This window comes from Arvicola amphibius, chromosome 3 (genome assembly GCF_903992535.2).
Source record: "Arvicola amphibius chromosome 3, mArvAmp1.2, whole genome shotgun sequence".
Taxonomy (NCBI): Eukaryota; Metazoa; Chordata; class Mammalia; order Rodentia; family Cricetidae; genus Arvicola; species Arvicola amphibius.
The window spans coordinates 165,973,766-166,000,856 of NC_052049.1; the positions used below are offsets into that span (position 1 = coordinate 165,973,766).

Here is a 27,091-nt window from a genome sequence, read left to right on the forward strand (position 1 = left end):
TTACACATAGTCATACTTGGTAGGATGAGATTGTTCATCTTCCTCTGTGCGGGCGCCCCCATCATAGATCTTCTTGTTTCTGATGTTGGACCCAAAGCCGGTGCTGGCCTTGTAGCCTCCAGGCTTGTAGGCAACATTTTGGCCAGAAGCGTGGTAAGACACGGCTTTGAAGCTGAAAGCAAAAGAAACAATCCTTGAACACCGGCGTCTTTAGTAGGGAGACCAATTTCCCCATTTACTCCTGTCTCAGGTTCAGCACCGAATGCTTCAGTGTTCATAGAGTTATGTTAGTCTTACTTTGGCTAGGATATGTAGTCACCATGTTCTTTGAGACATAAGCTGTCTGCGGTGGAGCATGATTTTCTGCTTTTAAAGGAGACTTGGAGGGGGAGGAAGAAGTTTAAAGGAAGAGAAGAGTGACAAAGTGGGGTGATGGGATACATGTGACATGAAAGTGGAAGTGGGGGCTATGGGAAGGAAGGGGATCAGCAAGGAGGGAGGAGCGATGGGGAACATGTGGGGTGATGAGATAAAGACAAAATTAAACACATGGATAAAAATCTCACAATGAAACCTGTTATGTTTCATGCAAACTTAATTATTTGCTTGTTCTTGTTCCTTCTCTCCAACCCCCCGACCCTGCTTTTTTGGTTTTAAGGCAGTATCTCATGTAGTTCATGGGCCTCTAGATTGCTGTATAGCTGAGGATGACCTTAAACTGATTCCCACTGTCTCCACCTCCTCAGGGCTGGTGTTACAAGTGTCTACTTCCTTAACATTTTTTTGTGTTTGATTCTAACCTAAAAGATCAATAAAAATTCTGTCTGTCTGTCTGTCTGTCTCTGTAATACATGTGCATATTAGGGCTGTAACGAGATGGTTGCTACTGACCACTGAGTACTTTAATTAAGATGAAGGTGGCAGTTGTCCAGTGGGACTTGGTTTGATGAAGACTCACAGAATCTGTCAGCTGGAAACCACAGATGTGTAACTTCTAATTTGTCTATTCTATGGGCAAAGTACCAGAGGCTACTGTGGTATGGGTATGCGCTCTACAAGATTCACAGGAAAATTTTATTCCCAGTGTGATCTGTTAAGAGATGAGCCTTTGGGGTAGTGGTGACACATGACCTTTAATCTCAGCTCTTGGGAGGCAGAGGTAGGCGGATCTCTGAGTTAGAGGCCAGACTGGTCTACAGGGCAAGTTCCAGGACAGCCAGGGCTACACAGAGAAACCCTGTCTTGAAAAGCCAAAACATGGGCTGGAGAGATGGCTCAGAGGTTAAGAGCACTGACTGCTCTTCCAGAGGTCCTGAGTTCAATTCCCAGAAACCACATGGTGGCTCACAACCATCTGTAATGAGATCTGGTACCCTCTTCTGGCCTGCAAGTATACATGCAAGCAAAACAGTATATGTAATAAATAAATAAATCTTAAAAAAGAAAAACAAACAAACAACAAACAAACAAACCAAAACCAAAAATGAATAGGGCTCTGGAGACATAATCAAACAGTCATGAGAATGGTCAAAGGGGTTGCTTTTTTCCCTCCCTATTCTTTTTTCCATGTGGGCAACCTTCTTCTCCTGCACAGAATGCAGGAAGGTGCCATCTTGGCATCTCAGCAGCTTACTAGATACCAATCTCAATGCCTTCATCTTGGACTTCCCAGCTCTAGAGCTGTGGTAAATACATTTTTATTGTTCCTAAATTAACTACCATAGGGTGTTGTGCTATAACAGTCCTAATGTGCTGTCAGAGGATGGGAGAGCAGAAAAGACACGCTGTATGCACAGGGCCCATGAGTGGTAGAACCTCCATACAATCTGGCTCTACCGATCCCAGATCCTTTGTAAACACTAAGAGCAGGATTTCTGGATAGCAGGGCTTTTGGTATTTTGGAGCAAATCCTTCTTGGTGAGGGATGCTCCTGTGCATTGATGGATGTCCACCCTGGGCATATATATATATATATATATATATATATATATATATATATATATACTAGAAACCAGATTCGTTTTCCCCTACTGTCAACAAAGCAATCAAGTATTTTCAGGTGCTGCCAAATATCTCTACAGGTGCTAGAGATACAAAACTCTCTTCCAGGGAAGGACTACAGAGTTAGGAATCACTGGAGCTAGAAGGAGCTTAGAGGGATCGCCCCCACCCCACCCCTAATTTCGAAGAGGACCCATCTTAAACATTCCCCATGGAATCTTGTTCTATTCCTTCTGGTTCCCCATAAAGGAGGAAATTCAATGAACTTGTAGCCGATATCATTCTCCCATGTATATGGATAAGTTATCCTGGCTATCAAGTATGCACCAGGCGAAATTCTAGCTGCAGTGGGAGGCAGGACTCACTTGCTGTCATCCGGTGTCAGGCCACGGCAGGCAATGCACATCATCACGCCCCCAATTAGTGTGAGGCCTCCAGCGACCCAGCCCACGAATAGAGCCGCACCAAAGGTGTACCTGAAGAGGGAGATGTCGTGAATACAGCTGACTAGACCCTCGCCGTTGCTTCCAGCCATTTCACCCCCCTTGTTCTCCTTTGGTCCCTCCTTCTCTCTCTCCTGATCAAGGAGTGAGCCTGCAAGGCTTGACAAGAGAAGTTTAAGAGTGATGGAGACAGCCTCAAGTTGTTTCTGAGGGAATTTTGGTATCTTGAGTTTTCATAGTGTATCTTGTTTCAGGTAGCATTATATTGTGACTCTTCCTAAGGGCCCAGGCATGAAAGGCTTGATATCCAAGATATTCCTATTGGGAGATGGTGAACTTTTCGGAGTTGTGACCCATGAGGAGCTTTAGGTAACTGAGGATGTGCTTTCAAAGGATATGAGACTCCTGGTATTAAAACTGAGAAAGTCCCAGGCAATCAGGAATGACTCAGTCAGAGACCTTTAGGTTGTTCCTATAACCAAAGACACTTCGGGAGAGACCTGGAACAGAATGTTGACAGCTTATGTGATTATGTTCCTCCTCATTCTTGTAACAAAGCCTTGGGTTTCCAGAGTCAGATCATGACGGTTGTGCCATCTTGAAACCCTGTCTGTATCACTTGTTGGTAACTGGAGAAATACCAGCTCTACTGGTATTTATAATGTAGAAAGGATTTATACCACTCTCTGGAAACAAGACTGGTGCAAGAAGTCCTTCTGTATATGTGTAGCTTTTTATTGGTTAATGAATAAAGAAAATGCTTTGAGCCAATAACAGTGCAGAATAGAGCTAGGTGGGGAAAACTAAACTGAATGCTGGGAGAAAGGAGGTGGGGTCAAGGATATGCTATGTAGCCACGAGAGGGGAAAGATGCAAGCTATTAGTTGGAACCTTGCCGGTAGGCCACAAACCTCATGGTAAAATATAAAATAATAGAAATGGGTTAACCAAAGATATAAGAGCTAACCAGCAAAACGCTTAAGAGATTGACCAAGCAGTGATTTAATTAATACAGTTTCTGTGTTGTTATTTCAGGTCTGAGCTACCAGAACGAACAAGCGGCCTCCTTACAACACAAGACCTTCCTTCTTAGGGGTTTTGTTGGTGATTATTGCTGAGAGACATCAATGTGATACTTGGGCTAAACAAATATAGGTATTGATAATGCTTTTCCACTAAACTTTTTTCCCCTCTGGGGATGGAGAGATGGCTCAGTGGTTAAGAACATTGACTGCTTTTCCAGAGGACTGGGTTCAATTCCCAGCACCCACATGGCAGCTCAGAACAGTCTGCAATTCCAGACCCAGAGGCTATGACACCCTCTTCAGGCTTCCTCAGGCATGGCACATATGGGGTATATAGACATACAAGCAGGCAAATACTCATACACACAGGATAGAAAGAAATAAAATCTAAAAAATTTTTTAAAAGCCCCGTTTCTTTCAGGCATTAAATTATAGTGAGGTTTCACCTCCACCTCCTAGACCTCCATGAGACAGGGAGCTTGGCTGTATCTCTTGCACCCTGGTCTCTGCCTGGGCCACAGCAGGTGTTCCATACATTCACTGGATGAGCTAATGAGCGAGAGGAAAAGGCAGCAGCACCGGGAGGAGCCAGCCCTTCTCCCACCCATACCCGACTGGACTCCTTTCTATTGGAGTTTTCCCTGCTCCTGTCACGCTTCCATTATGGACTGTGGGTCTTAGTTGATGCTCATTTACATCTTGGGTTAACCATGCCTGTCGTATTGCCACCACAATGGGGCCCGTGTAAGAACGCTAGATAAATACCGTGAGCTGTCACTGCATTTCAGTGCAAACGCCGGATCAGCCTCAAGTCATATCAGCAAGGGTAGTTCATGGAAATGAAGTTCATGAATTTGCAGATCATTGTTGAGTTATGATACAGTGTGGTTGTCTCTGATAAATGTTTGCTATCTCAGGCCCTGACAGGCACATTAGGCACATAGTGTAATCGTCCTCTTACACTATTCCCTGTGGATCACCAGGAAGCCAAGTAGGGGGTTACCTCGTCTGAACGGTCTGCACCATCCCACCCATGCCGCTGTACATGTTAGCTGTGGACATCCAGAAGTTGGTAACCAGCATGTTGGCAAACACGGACACACCAATAATTGCACAGATTCCTGTGGGAAAAGAACAAGGACCAGGTTAAGGGGTCACAATGTTTCTGAGGCAGTTTACGCTGAAATGAGTTCAGATAAAAAGACTGTAAGATACTCTATTCCTGTAATCAACCAACCACTGACTGTTGAATTAACAGTTTTGCCTACTAGACAGTAGGCATAGTGCATCTCACATTTTTTTTTATTTTTTATATTTTTTGGTTTTTCAAGACAGGGTTTCCCTGTAGTTTCTAGAGCCTGTCCTGGAACTAGCTCTTGTAGACCAGGCTGGCCTTGAACTCAGAGATCCGCCTGCCTCTGCCTCCCGAGTGCTGGGATTAAAGGCGTGTGCCGCCACCGCCTGGCTCTGCATCTCACATTTTATTCTGGAAGGATTCCCGTCTGTGCATTGCACATAGAAAGAGATGTTTCCACACACCTCGGGACCAAGGGTAAATAGACCAAGCATCTGGGGACTACTCTTTAGTTACTGGCAAGAGTTTCCCCATTAAAACCACTTCCTAGTGGTTTTTAAGGGCCCAGCCTTAGGGTTGACCTTCCTCTATTGCAGTATTGGTAGCAGCTAAGTGGGGCCTTAGAACTGGTTACAGTTCTGTGGAGGGTACTTTTGCTTCCACGCACTCAGACGGTGAATCCCAGTGTGAAACACTCTGAGCTATGTTTCACAGTGGGAAGGGACCACTTTTCTTGTTTCAGAACAATTTGTTCTAGCATCTGCAGGTGCGCGCTTGAGAGTGGGAGTCTGTGTTTACCTGAGATGATGAACAGGATCCCCGAGGTCAGGGTCATCTTGGCCTTGGCAGAATCATCCATGCTGCCAATCCGGATGCACTTCAGGGCAAAGATGGACACTAGGATACCGATGACGCCCAGAACAATGCCCACGATCATGAGGGCTCGTACCGCTTGCAACATGGCTGTAGAAGAAGGGGTCCAGCACAGGCAGACAAATAACAGCATCAGTTAGGTTTATGTTGGTAAAACACAACAATCCCAATTAACCAGTGCTGAACCTTTGAGGACTGGCAAGACCACAAACTGAGCTTTGACACTGTGCAAAAACATGGAATTGTGGGAAATGCAAAAAGGCACCTCTTGTGTCCCTCCGAGTGATGAAGGGTGTGCATACAGATGTCCATAGAAAGGGAGTGATGGACAGGCGAGGTTGAGAGGACTCTGGGTATTTATTACTTCAAAACTTGATAATCTTGGCCTAGAAAGGGAATGCATTTATCTAAAGTGATCATCAAATTATTTACTGAGCTGACAGGAAACTCAAGTAAACCACACAGCACTCTGCTTGTCTTTGCATAGGAATTGAAACCTTCATGCAACAGATACAAACTGTAGGGAAAGGCAGGCGGTGGTGGTGCACGCCTTTAATCCCAGCACTTGGGAGACAGAGGCAGATGGATCTCTGTGAGTTCGAGGCCAGCCTGGTTTACAGAGTGAGTTCCAGGACAGGTTCCAATGCTACACAGAGAAACACTGTCTCCAAACAAACAAACAAACAAACAAATAAAAAAACACCAAAAAACAAAGCAAAACAAAACAAAAAATAAAAAACAACCAAAAAACCCAAATCCAACCAATCAGCCAACCAACCAAGCAAAAAAAAAAAAAAAAAAAAACCAAAAAACCAAAAAAACCCCCAAAAAAACCCAACCCCACAAACAAACAAACAAACAAACAAACAAAAAAACCCAGCCACCCCAAAACCCTAAACTGTAGGGAAACTCAGCACTAAGTCTGGGATGAGGAAATGAAGATACTGAGACTATACCAAAAGTATTCTGTATCTATCCTTTCTCAAGGGCAACTACTAAGGTCATGGGTGGACTGTAGGTTTCCAATTGTAATGACCAGTATGTTAATATTAAGCCTTTTAACGGTTTATTAATAGTGTTCCCTTTGTAGGAATTGATGTTTCTGTAGGTCCTACTGGGTCCTACTATGGACCTCACCTCCAGATATGTTAAACATAGTTTCTAGTTTATCATTAAAGGACAGCGACTCATCTTAACAGTCACTTACCAAGACACCCACTCTGGATGTGGGATGTCAGTAGTGAACACTATGAAATGTCGGGAGGCAGTCATCAAGTTTGCCTGCTGCAAGCATGAAGAATTTTATACATCTCCTAGTGCAGGTCAACCGCTGAGCTTTGCACCATATGTTCATATGTACCATATGTTTGGTACATAAAAGACACCAGACACCAATTTGTTTTGTCCTCTAGCATGGCCCCTTCTATCCATCACACAAATCCTAATGGAGCTGCCATATCTTATATCAGTACTTAAAAAAAATCTTTTAATTTTAAATACCACAGGTTGACGCCATGGCAAAATAAACACTTGCTTGAGTGTCACAGAAATGCCAAAACGCTATAAAAGCTTAGAATTGTTTTTTTTTTCTCATGTAGAAAGCAGAACTGTTTAGATGGAAAACAGTTTGTGAGACAGAGTGATCCAGGGGCCCACTACCAACCAGATCTTTCTGGCTAATAACTTGACTCTTGATCACAATGACCTAATCCAGCATGGGCATGTGACTGGAACCTGGCTAATGAGATCCTCACGTGAGATGTTTATACTTTAGACACAGAGCAGCCTCTCTCCTAAGGGGTGTGACATACCATCCAGGGACTCCAGGTCTTCTACTGGGTGGAGAAGTTACCACACAATGACAAGAAGGTGAAAGGCAATAGAGAGGTACAGAGTTCTGATAAAGTTTGAGCTGTGGATTCTAGGTACTTAGAAGGGCTAAAAATCCTTTGGGATCTAGGAGTTATTCTGACTTCACTAAAAAAATAACATATTTTGGCCGGGCAGTGGTGGCACACGCCTTTAATCCCAGTGCTCGGGAGGCAGAGGCAGGCTGATCTCTGTGAGTTCGAGACCAGCCTGGTCTACAAGAGCTAGCTCCAGGACAGGCTCTAAAGCTGCAGAGAAACCCTGTCTTGAAAAACGAAAAAAAAAAAAAAAAAACAAACCCATATTTTGAAGCTAATTCATGTTGAGACTGTTAACTGAAATCAGGTGACTGTAAATTATGCAAGGTATTTTCATCAGTGTTTTTCTTTAATGCCTAATTGTTGATGAACAGTTTCCAAAGCATGACCAAGACAATGTTGAAGGCCCTTGCTGATGGGAGAGGCCTCTTATATGAAGCCACAGCCACAGGCACCACATCCCACACTGCAGTGTCAGAGGACAGATAGAAAGAACATTTTTCTCTTGTTTGAAACCACTGAAATGACCTCCTAATTACATAAGCAGTAAATGATCATTATAAATATTTTCGAGCTTGTAGGAACCTCCCAAAGACTCTTTATTTCACTTCTTGGGGGATAACTAACAGCAGCATCTTGGTGAGTAGTTTTTATGGGAAGTTCTTCCTTTTATAAAAGATTAATAAAGCCCCACTGAGGGTTACACTACTGTTTAGACCCAAGGCACCGAATCAGGAGCCATCCAGAGATGCAGTCTTACAGGCCCTATAACGTTCTAATGATAAGGGACTCCTGAAAGAGGTGTCAGCTTAGTGTCAGTGGACCAGTTCATAATGTCCAGGTGAAATCCAAATTTGAGAATAGAAAAGGAAGAGCAGAAAAGCTTCCTGGTAGCCTTCTGGCCACACCTCTTCTCTGGTGGAGAGATGAGATTTCCCAGACTCTAGCTCAACACTACAAATCTCCATCTACTTTGTTCCGAGTCCCATCTCCCTCAGGACCTTGAGATTGAGTCTTAACTTTGCTTTTCTGCTGGGAGGAGTGTTCTAGAAGCCACCATCACTAGCCGTGGTCTCACCAGCAGGTGCATTCTCAACACAGGTTTGTGTGAGCTGTTGGCTGATCATTCTTGGAAAAAACTAATACATTTGGCATCTTGCAATGACAGTTGAGTTCTGTGCTACTGTACTGGTGACTCCAGTTAGACACAGAGAACACATGAGCATTGGAAGGGCACTAGGACCTATCTGCTCCTAAGAAATGATGGCTCTATGGCTCCACCTGTGTTCCAGAGCCATGTCCAGTGGCTTTGCTGGCCCTGCAATGTGCTGGGAGCGAATACATTGTTCACTTTCTTATTAAAAATGCAAATGCACGCCATCTATTTGTGCATTCATTTCTGTCTTTGTGTTTTTAGAGGTGGTACACACTGAGCTATTGTAACCGTGAATTAATAATGCCTTTATATTCTACTCCATGGATTTTTTCATTCATCATGTTTTAGGGATTTTTTTTCTCTTGATTTTATTTTGGTTAGAGCTTCACTGTGTTTCCAAGGATAGTCCTGAACTCACTATGTAGCCAATGTTGGCCTTGAATTCCCAGCAATCCTTCTGTTTTAGCCTGCCAAGTACTGGGATTACATGTGTACACCACCAGGCTTGACTTTCATCATGTATTTAGAACTCAAATCCTCTGCAAAACCTTTCCCCACCCCCGATATTATAGAGGAATAAACTTAAGAGAAACGATCTGTCTTGAAGGCTTTTGCATTCTGAGATTACATATTTCTGCAGTTCTGAGCTTATATTTCTTCTTACCTTGGGAATATTCTAGCTGAGTAAATGCCCAAAAAAACTTTGTGGCAGTAGCGCATGGCATAGGTCAAGTTGTCTTACACACACACACACACACACACACACACACACACACACACACACACAGAGAGAGAGAGAGAGAGAGAGAGAGAGAGAGAGAGAGAGTTAAATTATGCAGTGATTTCATGGTTCAGAACTATGACTCAGAGGACATTTGTGAGATAGTCCGAGATAGTCCACACCCTCCGGAAATAAATATCCTCAGGACTGTTCTGGTTTTAGACGTTACCATCAGGAAACTTGATGTTTGAGAAAAAGAAGGAACATAGACATCCCTCTGTCTTGTTCCCATAGTCCCCTTAGAAGTTTTCAGTCTACCCAGGAGCCTACTAAAGGTTTGAAAAAATGCTTTAATTTTGATCTTTCAAATCCTGAGCTCCTGCTTAGGTTTCAGAGCATCTTACATACTTCTACCTCCTCTTTTCTATGAAGTTAGAAAGAATGCAGCGTTGATTTGTAACTCAGGGTCCAGGAACAGGCTATGTGAATGGACCAAGGTATTCTCTGGTGGAAACCCCCTTGAGATTCTTTTAGGAAGGGGAACTGTGATGGAGACAGGTGCTAGGGAGTGGGTGGACAAGCGTGGTACCATTCATAATGACCTTGGAGAGTCAGGAAGGTGATCTGAGCTTCCCTTTCAGCCTGAAAAGTCTACTATTTTTTTTTTCCAAGACAGGGTTTCCCTGTAGTTTCTAGAGCCTGTCCTGGAACTAGCTCTTGTAGACCAGGCTGGCCTCGAACTCAGAGATCCGCCTGCCTCTGCCTCCTGAGTGCTGGGATTAAAGGCGTGCGCCACCACCGCCCGGCCTGAAAAGTCTACTATTTGGAACCCAAACTTCTCTCCATAGACAGGTAAACAGGACAATTATCTGGAACCATAGTTTTTTTTTAACCCCCGAGTCTCTTATTTGCTGTTTTGATCAAGCTACATAGGCTTTATCAAGTGGTAACATATGAGTCAGCAGGCTCTGTGGGCTGACTCTCCACACCAAGGGTAAGACAGGAGCATTATTTCCAGTGAATAATTAGCCGTATCAGTCAGAAGGGAGGCCAAGACTCAGGGCTGATAAAAACAAACAGAAAGGCTGGAACTCAGCGTTCCCTCCCTGTTGCAAAATATCCCATTCAGTAAAGTAAATGTGGACTGATGGGTGAAGGGTACCAAGGTATGGGTCTCAACCCTGGTTGCCTGGGCATGCTTGGGAACCTTTAGAAAAGCAACAACAATGTGGCCTCCTTTCGAGCCTTTCGTCTAGTTGTTGGATAATGTAAGATTTTGAGGGTAAAGTGTAAAGACGGTCCTGGAGGGTGGCTCAAGGAAGAAAGAGCACCCAGAGCGGTCAGCACTGAGCTGGCATCAGAGTAGCTCTGGGAAGACAGTACTTCACTGGGAACCAAAGGCCCATAGGTGGGGGCTTGGGGGAGCGGGTGAGAACCCACAATTTCAGGTAGCTGGGGTTCAGACTGGGGCCAGGAAGGATTGGAGGGAGAGTTCATGTAGGGATGTCTGTGGTTGACCTCAGACGGAATGCTTCAGAGCAAAGCAAACTTTCTCCAAAGAGTTCAAGGAGCCAAAAGGAAGGCTCATGTCTCTGAAATTCTGCCACACTGTGATGCCAGCTGAGTGTGCCCGGGCAAGTCAAATGACCTCAGATAAAGTTCCCTCCGCTCTGGAGTGAAATAAAGACATCTCTTGCAGAGAGATGTCATGAGAATCAGGCACTACTCGGTAGCCGAATAAAATCAAGCCAGGCTTGGTAAATAGCGGTTTCCCCTGTCTCCCTGACAGAACCGTTTCCCTGGCAACTCCATGTGGCTTTGGCTTGCACGAACTATACATGAACATGTGATGAAACTACCAAGAGTACATGATTGTGATGAGCAAAAGGAGAAGATGGTGGGAAGAGGGAGGCTGGACCTAGTGGCACCAGGGAGGGCTAAAAGCACAGATAAAGGCGGAAACACAGGATCGTGCCAGCAATGAACAGAGGCGCCAAACGCACTTACTCCCTATTACAATAGTATAAAGAGTATAGAGAGGCAGAGTCCGAGAGGAGGGCTCAGTTCAGTCCTTAGTAATGGCAGTAGGTCTTATCAAAGGCGTCATGGAAGTCTGGCTGTACCTTTTGGCCCTTCCTTCCCTTTCATGATGAGAGAGCGCAGCAGAAGCTAACATCTCCATCACCGTGACTTTGGATTTTCCAGCTTCCAGAGAAATAAGCTGGGGGGTTGTTGTTCATCAGCTTCCCCATCTAAGGTACTTTTGTTATAGTATTTCGTCAGCCTTTCAGGTGAGACCCAGCTATATCTCTAGTGATGTGCCTCCCCATCAGGAAACGATGTTGTACCCTGACAAGATCAGCCCCTGGGATCCTGGGCTGCCACATTGTGGTAGTTGGTCCTTCCACTGAGGCCAGGAGCACTACAGCTGCAAGATGAGCAAGCATTCTGGTTCTTTTGGGGGAATTTTAATTTAGTATTATTGTTATTATTCAGGGTTTTATTGTGTATCCCTGGCTGGAACTCACTTTGTAGACCAGGCTGGCCTCGAACTCAGAGACTTATCTGCTTCTGCCTCCCAAGTGCTGGGATTAAAGGCGTGTGCCACCACTGCTCAGCATATTCTGGTTCTTAAGTCTCAGCTTTGCTCCTTGAGAAACCAGGTGGCCTCATTTTAATCCAAGTTCTAGGTCCCCATGGGTTTTATAGACAGGGGCTCACCTCCCTGTGGCATCTTCTTCACATATGTGATGATGTATAAACACTGGAATGTTTGTTCTTAAAATCAAAGGCATGCTGTGCTTCCCCCACCCCTTTCGGAGGGAGGGAAACAGCTTGTTTAAAAACCATGAGGCACTGCCAGACCCAAGATCAACTTTATGACTAATGGGATCATTCATCTCTTAGGATCAGGTTTTCCCCTCAGCATCTGGAAAGAGGCCAGCTGGTTTCAAATGACCATGAACATTAGATTCATGAGAAATCATTCAGCTAAGGGCAAAAAAAAAAAAAAAAAAAAAAATGACCAGGACAACTTTAGAAAAGATACTTCAGAATAGTCATATTTTTTCCCTTGTAGATTTTTGGGTTCAGTGCAGGTTGGTTGGAACCCCTCCCTCCGTGTCTATACATGTGGTTAATGGGAAAGTCTCCAGTTCTCCTGTGGTGGTGGATTTTACACAGTGATGCAGAAGGGGGAACTGAAACTTCTCGTATGGAACCCCCCGAGATTCTTAGTGCCTGCTGCGGATCTGAGAAACACCGGAGGACCCAGGACATGGATGTGATGGGGATGCGGAAGGGAAGAACAGCGCCTTCAGTTATCTCTACTTCAGATATTTCGGGTGGCACAGGCACAACGATGATTTAACAGTGCCGACAACCAGCTCTTGTGACTAGGCTGCCTGGCTCTTCACATCCATGCCATACAGTGTGGTGTTTTAGAGGTGGGGAGAATTAAGCCAGGAGATGTGAGGGACCAAGATATCTGGCACACACCTGCCCCTAACCCTAGGACTCACCATTGTTCCAGACATGGTTCAAATGTTTGCAAACACATTAAACAAGCAGTGTCTGACTGTGATGTCTTCACGGTGGCAGCGGCTGCGGCTGCGGCACGAGGCTCCAGAAGCTTGCTTTCCCTCTGTTCTGCTTGCAGGCTGAGCTTTGCTTTGCTGCTCCTCTATCTCCAGGAAGCAGGGGAAGCAGCACTCAGACAACCCTCTGCGTAAATGGGATACTCTATGTGCTCAGTTAATTTTGCTATGAAAGGGACGTGGATGATGTGTCCTTTATGTTTGCTGTACTCACGTCCAGACACCTCTCTCATGAGGTCTCAAAAACACATTCCTAGCTGGAAGGAGAAACAGGCCAGGCAGGAGGAAAGGACCGTTTAGAAAAGCCATTCAGACTTGTGGCCATCTTCTATGTGATTTTGGCCTTATTCCATTTCCTTCCTCTCGGACTTTCTTGTAAGAATAAATCTGTTGGTATTTCCCTGTAGGAGAGCCTTGATGCAGCCCAGCCTATGGCCACCCCCTTTACTTCTGGGCGCTGCATGCTGCTTGGACTGGAGCAAAGCGAGAGGCAATCAGCTGTTAGGTGCACAGAGCTGGTGACGTAGTGAGGCCACCATCGTCTCTTCTCTCCCTGTCCTGCCTGTAGGGGGCTCCATACAGCTGGAGTTGAATTAAATTGTTCTATGACTGTAAGTACCAAATGGGCATGAAAAAGTTTCCTTCGAGATTAAGTGAAGATTCTGTAAGAAAAGAGCTTGCACTAAGGAAGAATTTAACAGCTTGTGGTGATTGTATGACTTGTGTCTGTTCTGATTCCCTCTGAACACTTCTAGGCTTATTTCTCTTGCGTTCTAGGTCAAAATGAAGGCACCCACACTGTCTCTCTACTGCTCCCACATTGTCTCTATTTCATCCACCACCAAAGAGTCTTCCCTCCTCTTCTCCGGGTTCTTGTTCACACAGCTGTTTCAGATGACAAGTCCCTGTGCTGTGTGTTCTGGTTGGTAAATGTTGATCTTTAGACCCCTTCCACTTCCTGTTTAGAAACCCTGTCGCCTTATGTTGTTGCCTTTAGACGATCTTCCCGTCCATCCCTTTAGTCAGCCAGATCTCAGTCCCGGGAGTCTGGCAGTTGTAATGTGCAGTCATCCTGCTGAAGAGACGGTGGCTCCTCAACTCCACACTGCATTCCACGGCCACTGCCAAGCCATGGTTCTGGTTTTCAGGGGAATCCTGTTTCTATAATCCAGATGTTTGGGGGATCTGTATAACTACTGGGAATTCCCCTGCCCCAACATTCATTCCCATGGCGGTTCAGCCTAGCCTGAGAGTCAGTATAGGATAGCAACCCCACGCCATTCCTCTACACTGTTGCCTGTGTGGGCAACGCAGTGCAGTGTGGGAGATGCAGACAGGCAGCTCAGGGTCCTCTGTCCATGAACTTAGCAACAGAGAGAAAACCAACTGCACCCAGCAGCACTAAGCGCATTGATATGAGTGGGACCTTCACAGTTCTTGGGATGTGGTTTACGCCTGCGCCCTGTGCCCTAAAACTCTTCCAGCGTAGCCCAGAACCTCCTCTCCCTTTCAGCGTTTGAAACATCTCAGCACCGCTTTATGGCGGTAACCGGGCTTCCTATCTGAAAGCTGCTTGTCTGGCCTGACATGGAATAAAGGGGTTGGTATGCTTCCCTTTCTTCCATCTAAGTGTCTGGTGAAGAGGTTTGTGCCTTTCCTCCATGACCGTGTTTACATTCATTTGATATTAAGTCCTGAGGAATTTTTTTTTTTCTTCACAGAAACTCCTTAAACCCTTCCTTCCTTCCAGATTCCTGGCCACGCCTATCAAATGTCTACCCTCTGGAAACTATACTCTTGTATCAGACAACATATTACACGCAGAGGAATTTAGCAACATTTGGTGGGAAAAATGAGCATAAATCAACGGCATGCCTTCTCCTGCACTCCTATTGGTTTTGACCATTGCGCAGTTGAGGAATTACCTGCTTTGCAGAACTGAAATCAGCATGGTAGGGAGGTTAGGGACACAGCTCAGTGGAGAGCAGTTGCCTAGCAAGCACTAAGTCCTGGCCCTAGGTTCCGTGTCCAATAAAGCAAGAACCACAAGCAACTAACAAACAAAACTATGGCAAAACAAACAAACAAACAGAAACCAAAGGGATGAGTGGGCAGATTGCAGCCTGGACAGTTCTTACTCAAAGGGCCTATGCAGCTGAGCTGATCGGTGCTTACCAAATAGCTGTAAGCCCCCACATCTCTCACCTTCCGGAGCCATATGTCTAGTGCTAGCCAATGCTTTCTGAGTGGAAGTGACAAGTGTCATTTTCAGGCTGACGTGTTTAAGAGCCCCTTTGCTCCCTTTAGGGCTTCTATGATTTGGCTTCTATGAATAGCCTGTGTATAATCTTTCTTTCCCGTGGACTTCATGTGGGCAGGTAAGAAACGTACAATGCGTGATGTCACTGCACTGAGTAGCGTGGCTGTTGCCACAGCTGGCGTTAACTACCCTGACTAATTGCTCCTGATACCCTCATCAGACTGTACAGTAAATAGGCAGAAGTTTATTGATGACAAGCCTGGGTGATCATTTGTCTATTTTAGAAGGAGGGGACCCAGGTCATTTTCTCCACATGGAAACACAACAGCAAAAACCAGGTACAGAGGCAAAACCAATCTTCTGTTTTTTTGTAAGAGGAAACTTCTTATCTGTAATTTTGTGTGTACAAATGGCTTGCATAAACACTGAAATTAATTTTCATTCTTCGGTTCAACCTACTTTATCAACCTCCCTTCCAGGCCCCATGTTCAGAACTGGGCGACTCTCAGTCTGTGTTAGCACAGAGCGGAATGAGACAAATGTATAAATAACGACGTTAATATTCTAAAGTTCAGACTCAGACTCCCTTCCCCCGGAATAATCATTTTCTTCCTGGTATTGCTAACACCCATGTAAAAGGGCCATCAAATCCACTGCCTTTTCATTGACATTTTGATACACTTATGTCCCCCGAAACTGGGATTTACAGGCACCCACAAGGCCAGTTTTGCATTGTGTACTCTGAGATCTGCAGGAAATACTTCTCAGATTCATGAACAGTGTCAAAGGGGACTGGGGAGCTCAATGCTATGAGCATGTGCTTGGGCTATCTGGTTTGTGGGATCCTAGCAAATTTCAAGATGTGGGAAAGTTTCAGATAAGATTTGTGGGAAGGGCAGGTGCAGGGGTGAGAGGGAATATCCTGGGCAGGCAGGGCCAGAGAACACTAAGAGGAGAGGGAAAGAATGGGGTGGGGCAGCAGCCTTAGGAAGAGAGCAGGGGAGGAAGTGTGTGTGTGTGTGTGTGTGTGTGTGTGTGTGTGTGTAAAGGCTCCCGGATTGGACTGTCATGTCTACTCACTAATCAAGCAGGGAATAGAGGATCATGGGAACTGCCTGGGCTTTGACACCTGTAGGAGAGGAAGGAGTGGGAACTGGTGTTGGAAGGATCACCCCAACCTGGTGCTGTGCTCAAAGGAGCAAGGGGATCTGGGGCAAAGGATGGAAACCAGACTGAGGAAGTCGATGTGCTTGTCTAGAAGTGGTGGGAAAATGTAGTCTTTTGATTTGCTTGTCAGTGAGCAGGAGGGAGGCAGAATTTGACAGTGGTTAGAAATGAGAAACCATTTTCCAGGGAAGGAGGATGGGAGCTCAGGTTAGCAGGAGAGGGGAAAGATGTGAGGTGCGGGGTGGATCCTGGGCAGGAGAGCAAAGGGCCTCCAGAGGCTGGGTGGAGGTGCGTTTTGTGGAACTATAGGAGACAGAGGAGAGATTTTCAGGGAGTCAAAGGGAAGGAAGGATTCCACATGGGACGAAAGTGAAGGTACATCCACGGGGCTGAGCCGGACGAGAGCGGACGGAGCTGTTTGGAAGGTTCAAAGCGGAACTTGCCATGGAGAGAGGGTATCAGAGTGCTTGGTGGATGCTAGAAAGAGGGTACTGAGTACAGGACAGATGCCTTGGGGAAATGTGAATATGATCACAGTCTTTTTTACCTCTATCTAATAATTAACATGGATGTGGCTAGTCAGGTAGCAACCCAGGTTTTGTATGGCCTCCCCATGACCTGTTCTTTCAACCTAGCATAATCTCTCAGCCTGTTTTCCTCCCCCTTTTCTCCCTACTCAGGTCTCTCATCAACTCAGTGACTGTGCTAACTCTGCAGTGGGTGGTTTCCCAAAACAGAGCACACCCTACCCCTTGGCCTCTATACTCCTTTCTCAGAAGGAAGATGAACTCGTTGAATTGCTTCTTTACAGTTCCACCCCAAGGGTTCCACAACCTCTTTACAACGTGTAAATTTGTCTCATCTCTCTCTCTACAAGGGGCTTTCTTCCGAGAATCAAAGCCACCTCGATACCCTTGCTCGCTGCTTTTGTTAAGTACAAATTGAGTTCGTCTACTGTCAAGAATGCAAAGTCCCTATGATGCTTGAAATAATTATCTGTATTAGAAGCAAATTTCAAGTTCGTCTTCAAAGGTGAAATGGTGTCATACATTTGCATTCTACATTTTTATAATATAATATCCAGACAACTTCGATTTTTAGGGCAAGTATACCAGATATTTTCATCACAAATGCAGAAAAAGAAAATCGTAATTTAATGATGATGGTAATGTTTTTACACCTCACAGGGTCCTCAATTTACATAAAAAACTTCAATCGAATTGAAAATACAGTTGAAGTCACTCTTGATAAATATCTCTGTCTATAACAAAATAACCACTCCCTTTCCCATTCTCATGTATATGCAGGCAGAAGCAAGTCTCCTACTTATGGAAGCAAGCCATTTATGTTCTTAAGTAACAAGGTTCAAATTAGCCATCACCAGCATGTACTTACATTAGAGCCATTTTCTTGGCTGGTATATGAATTCTCCCACCTTCTGTGCGGCTACTGCCCGCTTTGATGCAGGGCCAACTGCTCTTATTCACACCTCTTATTGGGAGCCAGGGCTGCCAGGGTCACACCCGAGGCAGGACTCAGTCCTGGGAGTCCTTGAGGGTGCACAGGCCCCCCTGCCTCTCCTGTCCCTCTCTCACCTCACCTACCTGGAAGGCCCAGGATGGTGAAGTATGGCCGGCACTCGGTGAACCCTGAGCTCTGCTGCACGCAACTCCTCCAGAGCCCTTCATACTGGAACACAGAGGTGACTGGGTTGTCGTACAGGTCCTGGGTGCTCCACATGTCCATCCCGGTGGCGGCTATGCAGCCGGCCAGACCCAGGAGGGACAAGAGGAGCCCCACCACCTGGCACGTGGTGGTGGCCATGGCTTTAGCTGCTGGTCCTAGGCCTCCAGGAGCAAGCCACCACCCTCCTGCTGGGAAGGTGTGCGGCCTCGCTGGCCTCAGGGAGGTCTCCTAATCAGAAGGTCCCCTCAGCGCAGTGTTTGCTCATACTGTTTTCCTTAGATAGTTCAGTTTCACTCCTGCTTCAAGGGCATATTTTTTTTTTTTCATTTGTTGGGGAAGCGGCCCCAAGAGGCACTTGTCTGGTTAAGCTTCACAGGCAGGGTGGTTGGAACGTCAAGCAGGCTGAGTGGACCGAAGGACTCTCCTCTTGACCAGGCCCTACCGGCTCTGCCTCTGCCCAGAATACACCATCTAAGGGAAAAGGGAGTTTGTTCCGTCCAGTGAGAGCGTCCACTAAGGCTGACCTGAATTATAACAAAACATCCCTGGGATGCGCCCATTCGGCTCTATTGTAATTCCGACGGTCCTTGCACTCCCGCGTCACCTTTCTCTTATGATCTCAGATGGAAAGGGCAGCTGATATTTTTTTATTTGTGAAGTGGAGAGTTCCAGTCTAGCTCTCCCTCTCTATCAACAGGAAGCCAGATTCAGAGGCGCACCCTTGATCCATGGGTATTGGGACGGCCCAAGGAGCCGGATTCCAGTTGTCTCTTGCTGTCTCTCATAGAATAGGAACTATACAAATACCACACAGATAGAGAGGTTACTGTGAAGGCTGAAGGAACAGAGCTGGCCTGAATTTCTGACCTGGCCACGGAGAGGCTGAGGAGCTGCTTCCCACACGTCTCCAGCTCTGTGTGTTTGGCGATTTGGTTTTTGTAGGTCTGTTCCTTCATTTGTAGCCTGATAGGGAACTGTAAGAAGCACTGTAGAGCTTTTCTGATCTCACAGTTTCCATGTGTTGTACAAAAGTTTTCGCCACAGTTGGTGAATTTCTCAGAAGTTGTATGAAAAACGTCAGAGAAATGTCAAAGAAACGTCTGACTGAAGGGGTCAGAGCTGGGGTTTTGTTCCATGGCTACATTTTGTTGGAGAATTTATCAGCCTGTTGCCTCATGTGGGTTCTGAATGCCTAGCCTCTGAATTCAGAGACGGTTCAATTAAAACCTGTGGGTGTGTTTCAGCATCCTGAAACACACCCACACACACTCCAATCACATCCCTGCCACCAATCTCTAGCCATGGCAAGTTCTTGAGGAAGCCAGTCTATATTTCAATGGTATCTTGACTGCTCTCACCCCCTCCCCCCACTCCCAAGGCCTTATTCCCATTAAAACAAAAATGTTTAACATGGGTGGTCTTCCCCTGATGTGAACTGAGGCAACCCTGCTCTTGATTGCACACTACTTTCTGTGGTCCATATTTGTAGAGAATGAAACATCAATCAGAAAAATTCAAATGAGGGCATAAGCCAGACTTACATAACAAATGAGATGTACTGATGGCTGAGTGTCTCTGAGCTGAGCCACTAGATCAAGTCAACTATAAATGATACTGGTTTCTGCTGGCGGACTGAGACTGAACCATTGGATTGAACAGTGCTGGTGGAACGGTTCCAGAATTACTCTGGCATTGCTTCTGGGGGACATTGCCAACCGTGGTTCCACCAGAGGGCGGGTTTGCCATTCCCACAAAGCTCCATGAGTTTGATTTTCAGCTAACTGGTTTATCACTCACACATTCTAAACATTGGTTGTAATGCCACCCAATAATAAGTTGAAAACAGAAAAAAATAGATTATTCTCATTTGTGGCAGTTTCTCTATGATGTTTTACAGTAAGTTTCAAAGTCAGGGCAAAAACTTATTTAGGTGTTATGCTTACTTTCTAGGTTGAAATGTGGCAATAAAATTTTTTTTGAAAAAGAAAAGATTAAAGTTAAGTGGGAAACTAAAGCTAAACTCTACCTACACAGACTTCTGAACAAAGAGAGAGAAATTGCGTATCCACACACTTTAGAGGATAGGCTTAAAACACACAGCAGGTGGATTTCTCACTTCTAGGGCGGTTTCTGTACTCCAAACAGTGACCGCTGCTCTAGCCGTTGCTGTCAGAGAACAAACGGTGGCCTGCGGAGGAACACCTGATTCCTTGTTTGTGGCAACAGGTGTTGTTAAAGAGGATTCCTATCCCCGTGTTAACTCCTGCCCTGATTCTGTTTACAGCAATAGCTTTGGTACAACTTCGTGTAATAACCTCTAGAATAGAGCAAGATGTTTCTCTGGCATCCTCAGGGAAATCATCCCGTGTTCAGCGTAAACATGCTCCATGCCACTTCAGCCTGCGTGTTTCCAGGAACTGGTGCCATTTTACCAACCGACACTAGAGGAATTATCCTTCCAGTTTTCTGAACTTTTTCAGCTACAACAGCGACTGAGTAATTTGGCAAGAATGGTGATCCAAGGAACAATGAAAATATTATAGGTAGGTATTAGTTGAACTTGCTAGAAGAATACTGGACACATTTATTAATTTCTGAAAGCTACCACAGTGAATATTCCTCCTCATCTTTTCTAAAAGTGTTTGCTGTTTGTAATAGAAGATTTGGAGGCATTTTAACAAATCCTTCATATTTCTAAACTCTAGACAAACTATTTCCACCCATATAGATAAACTATAAACATATGTTCTTCTCAGTTCTCTGCATGGGCAACTTTACATGGTCAATTATATATTTGATAATTTGATCTTCCCACTTGTGTTTGTGCCATTAAAACTCTTGCAAGAATAACAGGTTGCAGGTACTTTCTACAGAAGTTCATATAAAATTTCTGTTCTCATATACTCAGATTTATCTTTCTCTAATTTTCTTTTATGTAAAAGCACTGTTTTTATATAAATATTTATCATTTAATGTGTAACTTTTTGCTAGCATTTCTGGTCACATTTTAAGATAGATTCACAAGAGACCTTAATTGCCCAAGAGTGTGAAGTATTTGAGTAGTATCTCCTTTATGAGAAATGACATTTTCCCCTTAAAGTTTATTCCCAGCATCAGTATCTAAAAAGATTGTTCTAGGGGTTAGAGAGATGATTCTCTGGTTAAGAGCACTGACTACTCTTTTTAGAGGGCCAGGGTTCAATTCCCAACACCCACATGGTGGTTCACATGTATGTAACTCCAGTTTCGGGGGATCTGATGCCCTGTTTTGACCTCAGAGGCCACTACAAGCACAAAGTGCATAGGTATACATGTAGGAAAACACCCACATACATAAAATAAAACCAAAGTGGAGAATGTAGTTCTATATCCTCACCTACATTGTGCAATTAATAAGTAATATATAACCATTTGCTTTAACGTATATTTCGTTGCCCATATATTTGAGTTTTACTGCTTCCAAGTTTGTTTTACTTTTTCTTTTTATTATTGTGGGTTTGGTGTGTGTGTGTGTGTGTGTGTGTGTGTGTGTGTGTACACGGTGCCCTCTGGTGGTCAGAGGACAACTTTCAGGAGTCAATGTCAGTTCTCTCCTTCCAGCTTGAGACCCAGGGATTGAACTCAGGTCAGCAATACCTGAGCTTTAACCTCCTGCCTCCCAGTCATGCTGCTGGCCCTGAGGCCCTAAAAATCCTCAAAACTCATGGGCTGGGTGCGAAGGAGCACACCTTTAAGTGTGTGTGTGTGTGGGGGGGTAGAGGCAGGTGTGCTGTGAGTTCAAGACCAGCATGGTTTACAAAGAAAGCAGGTTCTAAGCCAGTCAGAGTCACACAGTGAGACCCTGTCTCAAAAAACTCACAACAAAATACTCATGAAGCATTTTTTTTTCTTTCTTGACCTGGCAGTCTGCACTGTTCATAAGTCTATTCGCTAGAACATCTTTTACCATCAATTTGTGTGAACTATTTGTTAATTGTGTGGTAATACATTGCAGCAAGTACAACAAACATGCTTTTGAATGGTTACTGGGTTTTTAACTTCATTTACAGTTTTGAAAAAAATGCAACATATTCCATTTTATGGGTTTTTCAGAATCTGGCACATAAAATGTGCTCAATAAGTTTTTTGTTGAATAATGTAATCAAATGAATTTATTTTTCCTTTATGTTTTTCAACATTGTTTTCATCCTTAGAGAAATATTTTCCATGTAGGAGGTAAAACCATAATAAATTATTTTGTAATTAAAATATTTACAAAGTAGTTAATGTATTTTTTCTTCTAATAAAGTCCTCAATAATTTTTGCAGCATATTTTGAATAGCCTTCCTTTCCCCCAGTGTTCTGTAAAACTGCCTGCACCTTACAGTAAACTCACATTTGTGGCTTTCTGATTTTTGGTTTTCTTCCATTAATTTGTTTTTCCTTGTGGCAAAACACAACTTTAATTATCAAAGTGTTAAAACTGGGTTGAACATCTGGTAGAGTTAGGCCATCACTTCATTATTCTTAAACAAAACAGTCAAACATTTCTCATTTGCTTCTTCTTATTGATAAGCACTCTGTCAAGTATTCCTAGCCTTTGATTAGAATTCCTGTATTGCAGAGGGGCCCAGCCCTGTGCAAAGCCAGCATGGTAGACTCCTGACCTGCCATTTATACTGCAGGGCCCCTTGGCAGATTCTTTAATCTCAGTTTCCTCAATCTGTGAAATGGAGGAAACAATAGTTCTTATCCCAGAGGATTATTGAAAATATTAAAGTATTAAGCTATTCAATGAATACATAATAATGTAAAACATATACTAATACATATTGATTTCTTAAAATAATGCCCAGCACACAGCAAGGACTGAAGCGTCCACTATTGTTAAGTACTGTTAGTTGGAGGCAAAAAAATGTTTTATAACATTCTCATCAGGAATCTGAAGAACTTAAGAAATGTCTCTTGGCAAGACTTCTTTTACTTTTCCATTGGACACTTGTCAGCTGTTCATGGGTGTTACTTGCTAAGTGTTCTTGCCTTTCACTGCCCTGGGCGGCCTCTCCTTCCCTAACGTTATCACACAGAGCCTGGTTCTATCCACTCTCTCGCACCACACTGCCTTTTCTCAGACAGGGCTCTCTCTGTCACCTTTTGCTTCTTTCTTTCTTTCTTTCTTTCTTTCTTTCTTTCTTTCTTTCTTTCTTTCTTTCTTTCTTTCTGAAATGATTTATCTTTAATATATCCACATGAAATGGCTCACTAAAGGTATGATCACACAAATTTAATACACACGACCCAAACTTCTAAAAATGATGGCACACAAAGGACAAAATGACTATTTAAATAGTTGTATATTAAGCATTTTGGATTGACATTTTCATTAATTAATTTTATTCCTTGACATTTTCATATAAATAAGGCAAGCAAATCTCTACGACCCTAAGGCTAGTCTGGCCTACATTGGAGTTCCAGACCAGATGAGGCTACATAGTAAAATCCTGTTTCAGAAAACCAACAAAACAAAGCAAAACCAGCAACACAAAATTGATTGCATTGCTTGCCCTCACTGTCTCCATCCCTGTCACCACTTCCTACCAAGCCCTTTGCCACATAGGTGTCTTTGTTCTGTTTTGTGCCCTGCTATATACTGAGATGGAGGGGAAGGGAAGGGAGGTGGCGAGTAGCTTTCCTCTGTGGTCTCTGATGCTTCGTAGGTGTCACTTCCTATACACTGTGGTTCCTTGTGAAGATAACCCCTCACCCCCAAGGATGTTTGGAAATGTCAGGAGACACATTTGGTAGAGACAAATAGACTCAGGAGGCCATGCCATTTCCACCTAATGAGTAAAACAGCCGAAAACACGCAGGATGGCCCTCATGAGAAACACATACCCGTAGGTGTTGAGAACCCCACCTGATAATGGTCTGTTCACTGTCTCTAGATTTTCAAGCACCTTGATAATTATGTTGCCCACACCCAGAAAGATCAGCAAATGTTCATTGGATGAATAAATACTTCTTCTAATGCCACAATTTCTATGTCATTGCTTAGTCCCTTATGATTGACATTTGAGAGAGGGAACCAAGGGGCATAGCTCTTCCTTCCCCCAGGAAGGAACTTTGTCTACACTTAGTCATTTAGGAACAGGTTGTCCTTGGGCTGTGAGCCTGGTGAGATGCCTCTTTTGTCCAGGAAGGCCACTGGCAGTCTTATGCCTAGAGTTCTCTAGAGAAAGAGTTCTCAATCTGTGGGTCATAACCCCTTGGTCAAATGACCCTTTCACGGGGAATGCCTAAGACCATCAGGAGACATATATTTATATTATGACTCATAACAGTAGAAAAATTAGAGTTATGAAGTACCAATAAAAATAATTTTATGATTGGGGGCCACCACAACATGAAGAATCATATGAAAGGGTGTAGCATTAGGAAGGTTGAGAACCACTGCTCTGGAGGGTTATGTTGTACGTTACTGTTTCTTGTTGAGCTTGGGAGTCTGTGCTTGCATTCCCAGTGGAAATTTTGAAACGTCATTTCTTTCATTTCAAGGACAATGAAAAAGAAACTCAAACAGTCAGGTCCTGGGTTCTCTGGCTAACTACACATAGTTTCTGTTTCTGCTGCTCCCAATATTTCTACCAGAGTCAGCCAACCGATATCATCAATTTCTGATGAGCAAAATGGGTGGAGGGACTTTTCCTCACTCAGTAGTACCCAGGTCTCCAACCTTGAAGGCTTGTGCCTGGCAGTCTATGCCCGCATGCATTTCACATCCTGCTTTTGTACATTACCAAGCTACAGCAATTACCAACAGAAATGCAGAGTAAAGAACTTTATCCATCTAATTCCAGAAATTATTCTGTTGCTGTAGTCATTGGAGCTAGATTTCAGGAACGTTATGGTAGCCTTTTCTCGAATGAGCAAGCCCACTACAAGGAAGCACCAGGTCTCAGACATCTTATGGCCATGGACATTTTGTAAATCAAACCCATTCAAATAGAGACTCTGCACCAACAGTTGGGATCATTCCATATACAGATAGGAAACCTATAAATGGACAAATCTCCATGTAACCGCTCTCCTCTCTTGCTTCCTTTCCAGGTGTCTAAGTCTTGACCCTGTGGTCAAATGGCAAGGCCCACCTGGGGAAATTCTCATGGTGCTTTTGATTCTTCCTACAGTACCCAACTTAGACCAATTCCCCTAGTTAGACTGTTGCGTATATCTAAGGAAGGAACAAATAAGCAAAACGAAAGCAATGTGTTTGCTCATTTTCTTACTTGATCGTGCGAGTGAAAGACACTTTCAACATTCTCTTGTGACTTGAAGTGCTCTTCAAGTTGAAATGGCCAATCCACTAAGCAAAAAATCCCCATGCACACTTGTGTGGTTAGCAAGCAAATGCGGGGAGGGGGCTTGGCCATCCTCGACACCTTTTCCTCATGGAAGAACTCATTTGCCAGGTAGAAGACATTCCTGTGCAGGGATGTTCTGGAGTCCTGTTCCTTGAGACCAGTACATTCTGAAGGTCAGGCACCTGGAGGTCAGAGCCTCCCCCACCCCCAAGCACAGGCCCATCCAGTGCACTGTTGAGAACCCTGTCTCTTTCCTTCAGGTCTTTTCCATGGCTCCAATTCTATTCTTGCTGTTAGCTTCAGAATTCTTGGAGCCCGGGCCAGCCATGGGAGGCCTGCATAGAGAGTCTGTTCAGGACCTAGTCAGTCTCTGACTCAGCAAGGGGGCTCTTGGATCGGAGAAAGTGGCCGGTGTCTGGGTATCTTGAGTCCCGTTCTTGAGGGTAATGGAGACTCTGTCATTGCTCACGTAAGAGCAATTCAGAAAATGTGTCCTTAGGAGAACTGGACACCAGTGGGCAGAAGTGTCAACATCTCCATAAAGTTTATCTCCCTATACTTCTATTCCAATTACGGTATTAGGGTCTATTGCTCGTGTCAAAATTGAATCTTAGTTTCTCTGGCTTCTTGGTCCCTCTCCTGGGGTCTCCGGTACAGGCTACTTTCTCTTCTCTACCCCCATCCACCCTAAGAGCAGGCACCTGGTCCTTACCTGGCAACCCCAGCAGGGTGAAGTAACCTCGGCACTCCGTGAAGCCAGAGCTCTCCCGGACACAAGAACGCCATAGGCCTTGGTAGTTGAATACAGCCGTCACTGGGTTGTTGTATAAGTCCTGGGTGCTCCACTGGTCCATACAAGTGGCGGCAATGACGCCTGCAAACCCGATCAGTGAAACCACAAAGCCCAGGCCCTGGCAGGCCGTAACAGACATGATGGAGACGAGCGTCCACACAAACTCGGAGGACAAGAAGCAGGCAGGTTCTGAGGGCACCCAGCGTAGGGATGGCGTTTTCTCAGAGAGGCTGGTGCACACGTCACAAATGAACCGTGTGATGGAGGGGGGACTCACCAGTGCCACCTGGGCTTGCCTTGCTTCTTTATCTACCTAAGCGAGATAATTTCCACAACATGGTACCAAGAGCCATTTGTTTTCCGCCATATGTACACTCTGCTCACTGTTTGCCTTTGAAGGGAGTTTCTTTTCTGATTAGCCAGGCTCTCCTCTGGAGAGGGTGAGTAACTGCAGGGATGGCTGCTTAGGAGGTGTGGCATGTTGGTCAGGAGGGGATTTCAGGGGCTGAACCACAACATCTCGAAGTTCCAGTGCCCACTGATCTTTCGATGGAGGACATCGAACTTCTTTGGGGGACTTCCTAGGGCACTTTCACCTTAGTTAAAAAAAACTTTGGCAACATATGTTGAAATAGAATTGGTTCTCATTCATCACGGTCCTTATGTTTAAAAATATCACAATATCAAATTAGTAAATTCTGAAACATTGCCTATGAGGAAAAATGCACTGTTAGGTTCTTGTGAACCTATGGTCACAGTTTTATCATCAACAGACAACTTTATTTTATGTGTACTTCTATTTAGTGATGCATAATTTAATATATATTTGATTTATTATCATTGAAATTATAGTCAGTGGTATAATCATGCCTACAATCTCACATATGTGTTTTCTTCATGGGGGATATAGTTACCTACCCATGCTTAAAAACAGCAGAGAGAACTTTAGCACTGTCTGTGGTGGCTATTTTAAACAGCAGAATCAACAGGAAGTGAGGCAAACATGAAAAAGGAGTCACTAAATACACTTCAGCAAGGACACTTGTTT

At 44.5% G+C, this 27,091-nt stretch overlaps 1 protein-coding gene across 2 annotated transcripts; it reads right to left on the reverse strand.

Moving 5' to 3' along the window:
- Cldn18 (claudin 18) lies at positions 1–26,182 on the reverse strand. Of its 2 annotated transcripts, none has more exons than XM_038324285.1 (5): positions 25,963–26,182; positions 5,343–5,507; positions 4,473–4,590; positions 2,367–2,477; positions 1–172 (listed from the first exon to the last, which is right to left on the reverse strand). In XM_038324285.1, exons 1-5 carry the CDS (start codon positions 26,180–26,182, stop codon positions 1–3), a joined length of 786 nt encoding a protein of 261 aa, XP_038180213.1. The 2 variants fall into 2 exon arrangements, with proteins under 2 accessions (XP_038180213.1, XP_038180212.1); XM_038324284.1 differs by lacking the exon at positions 25,963–26,182 and adding an exon at positions 17,829–18,048.
- Positions 26,183–27,091: the final 909 nt, after the last annotated feature.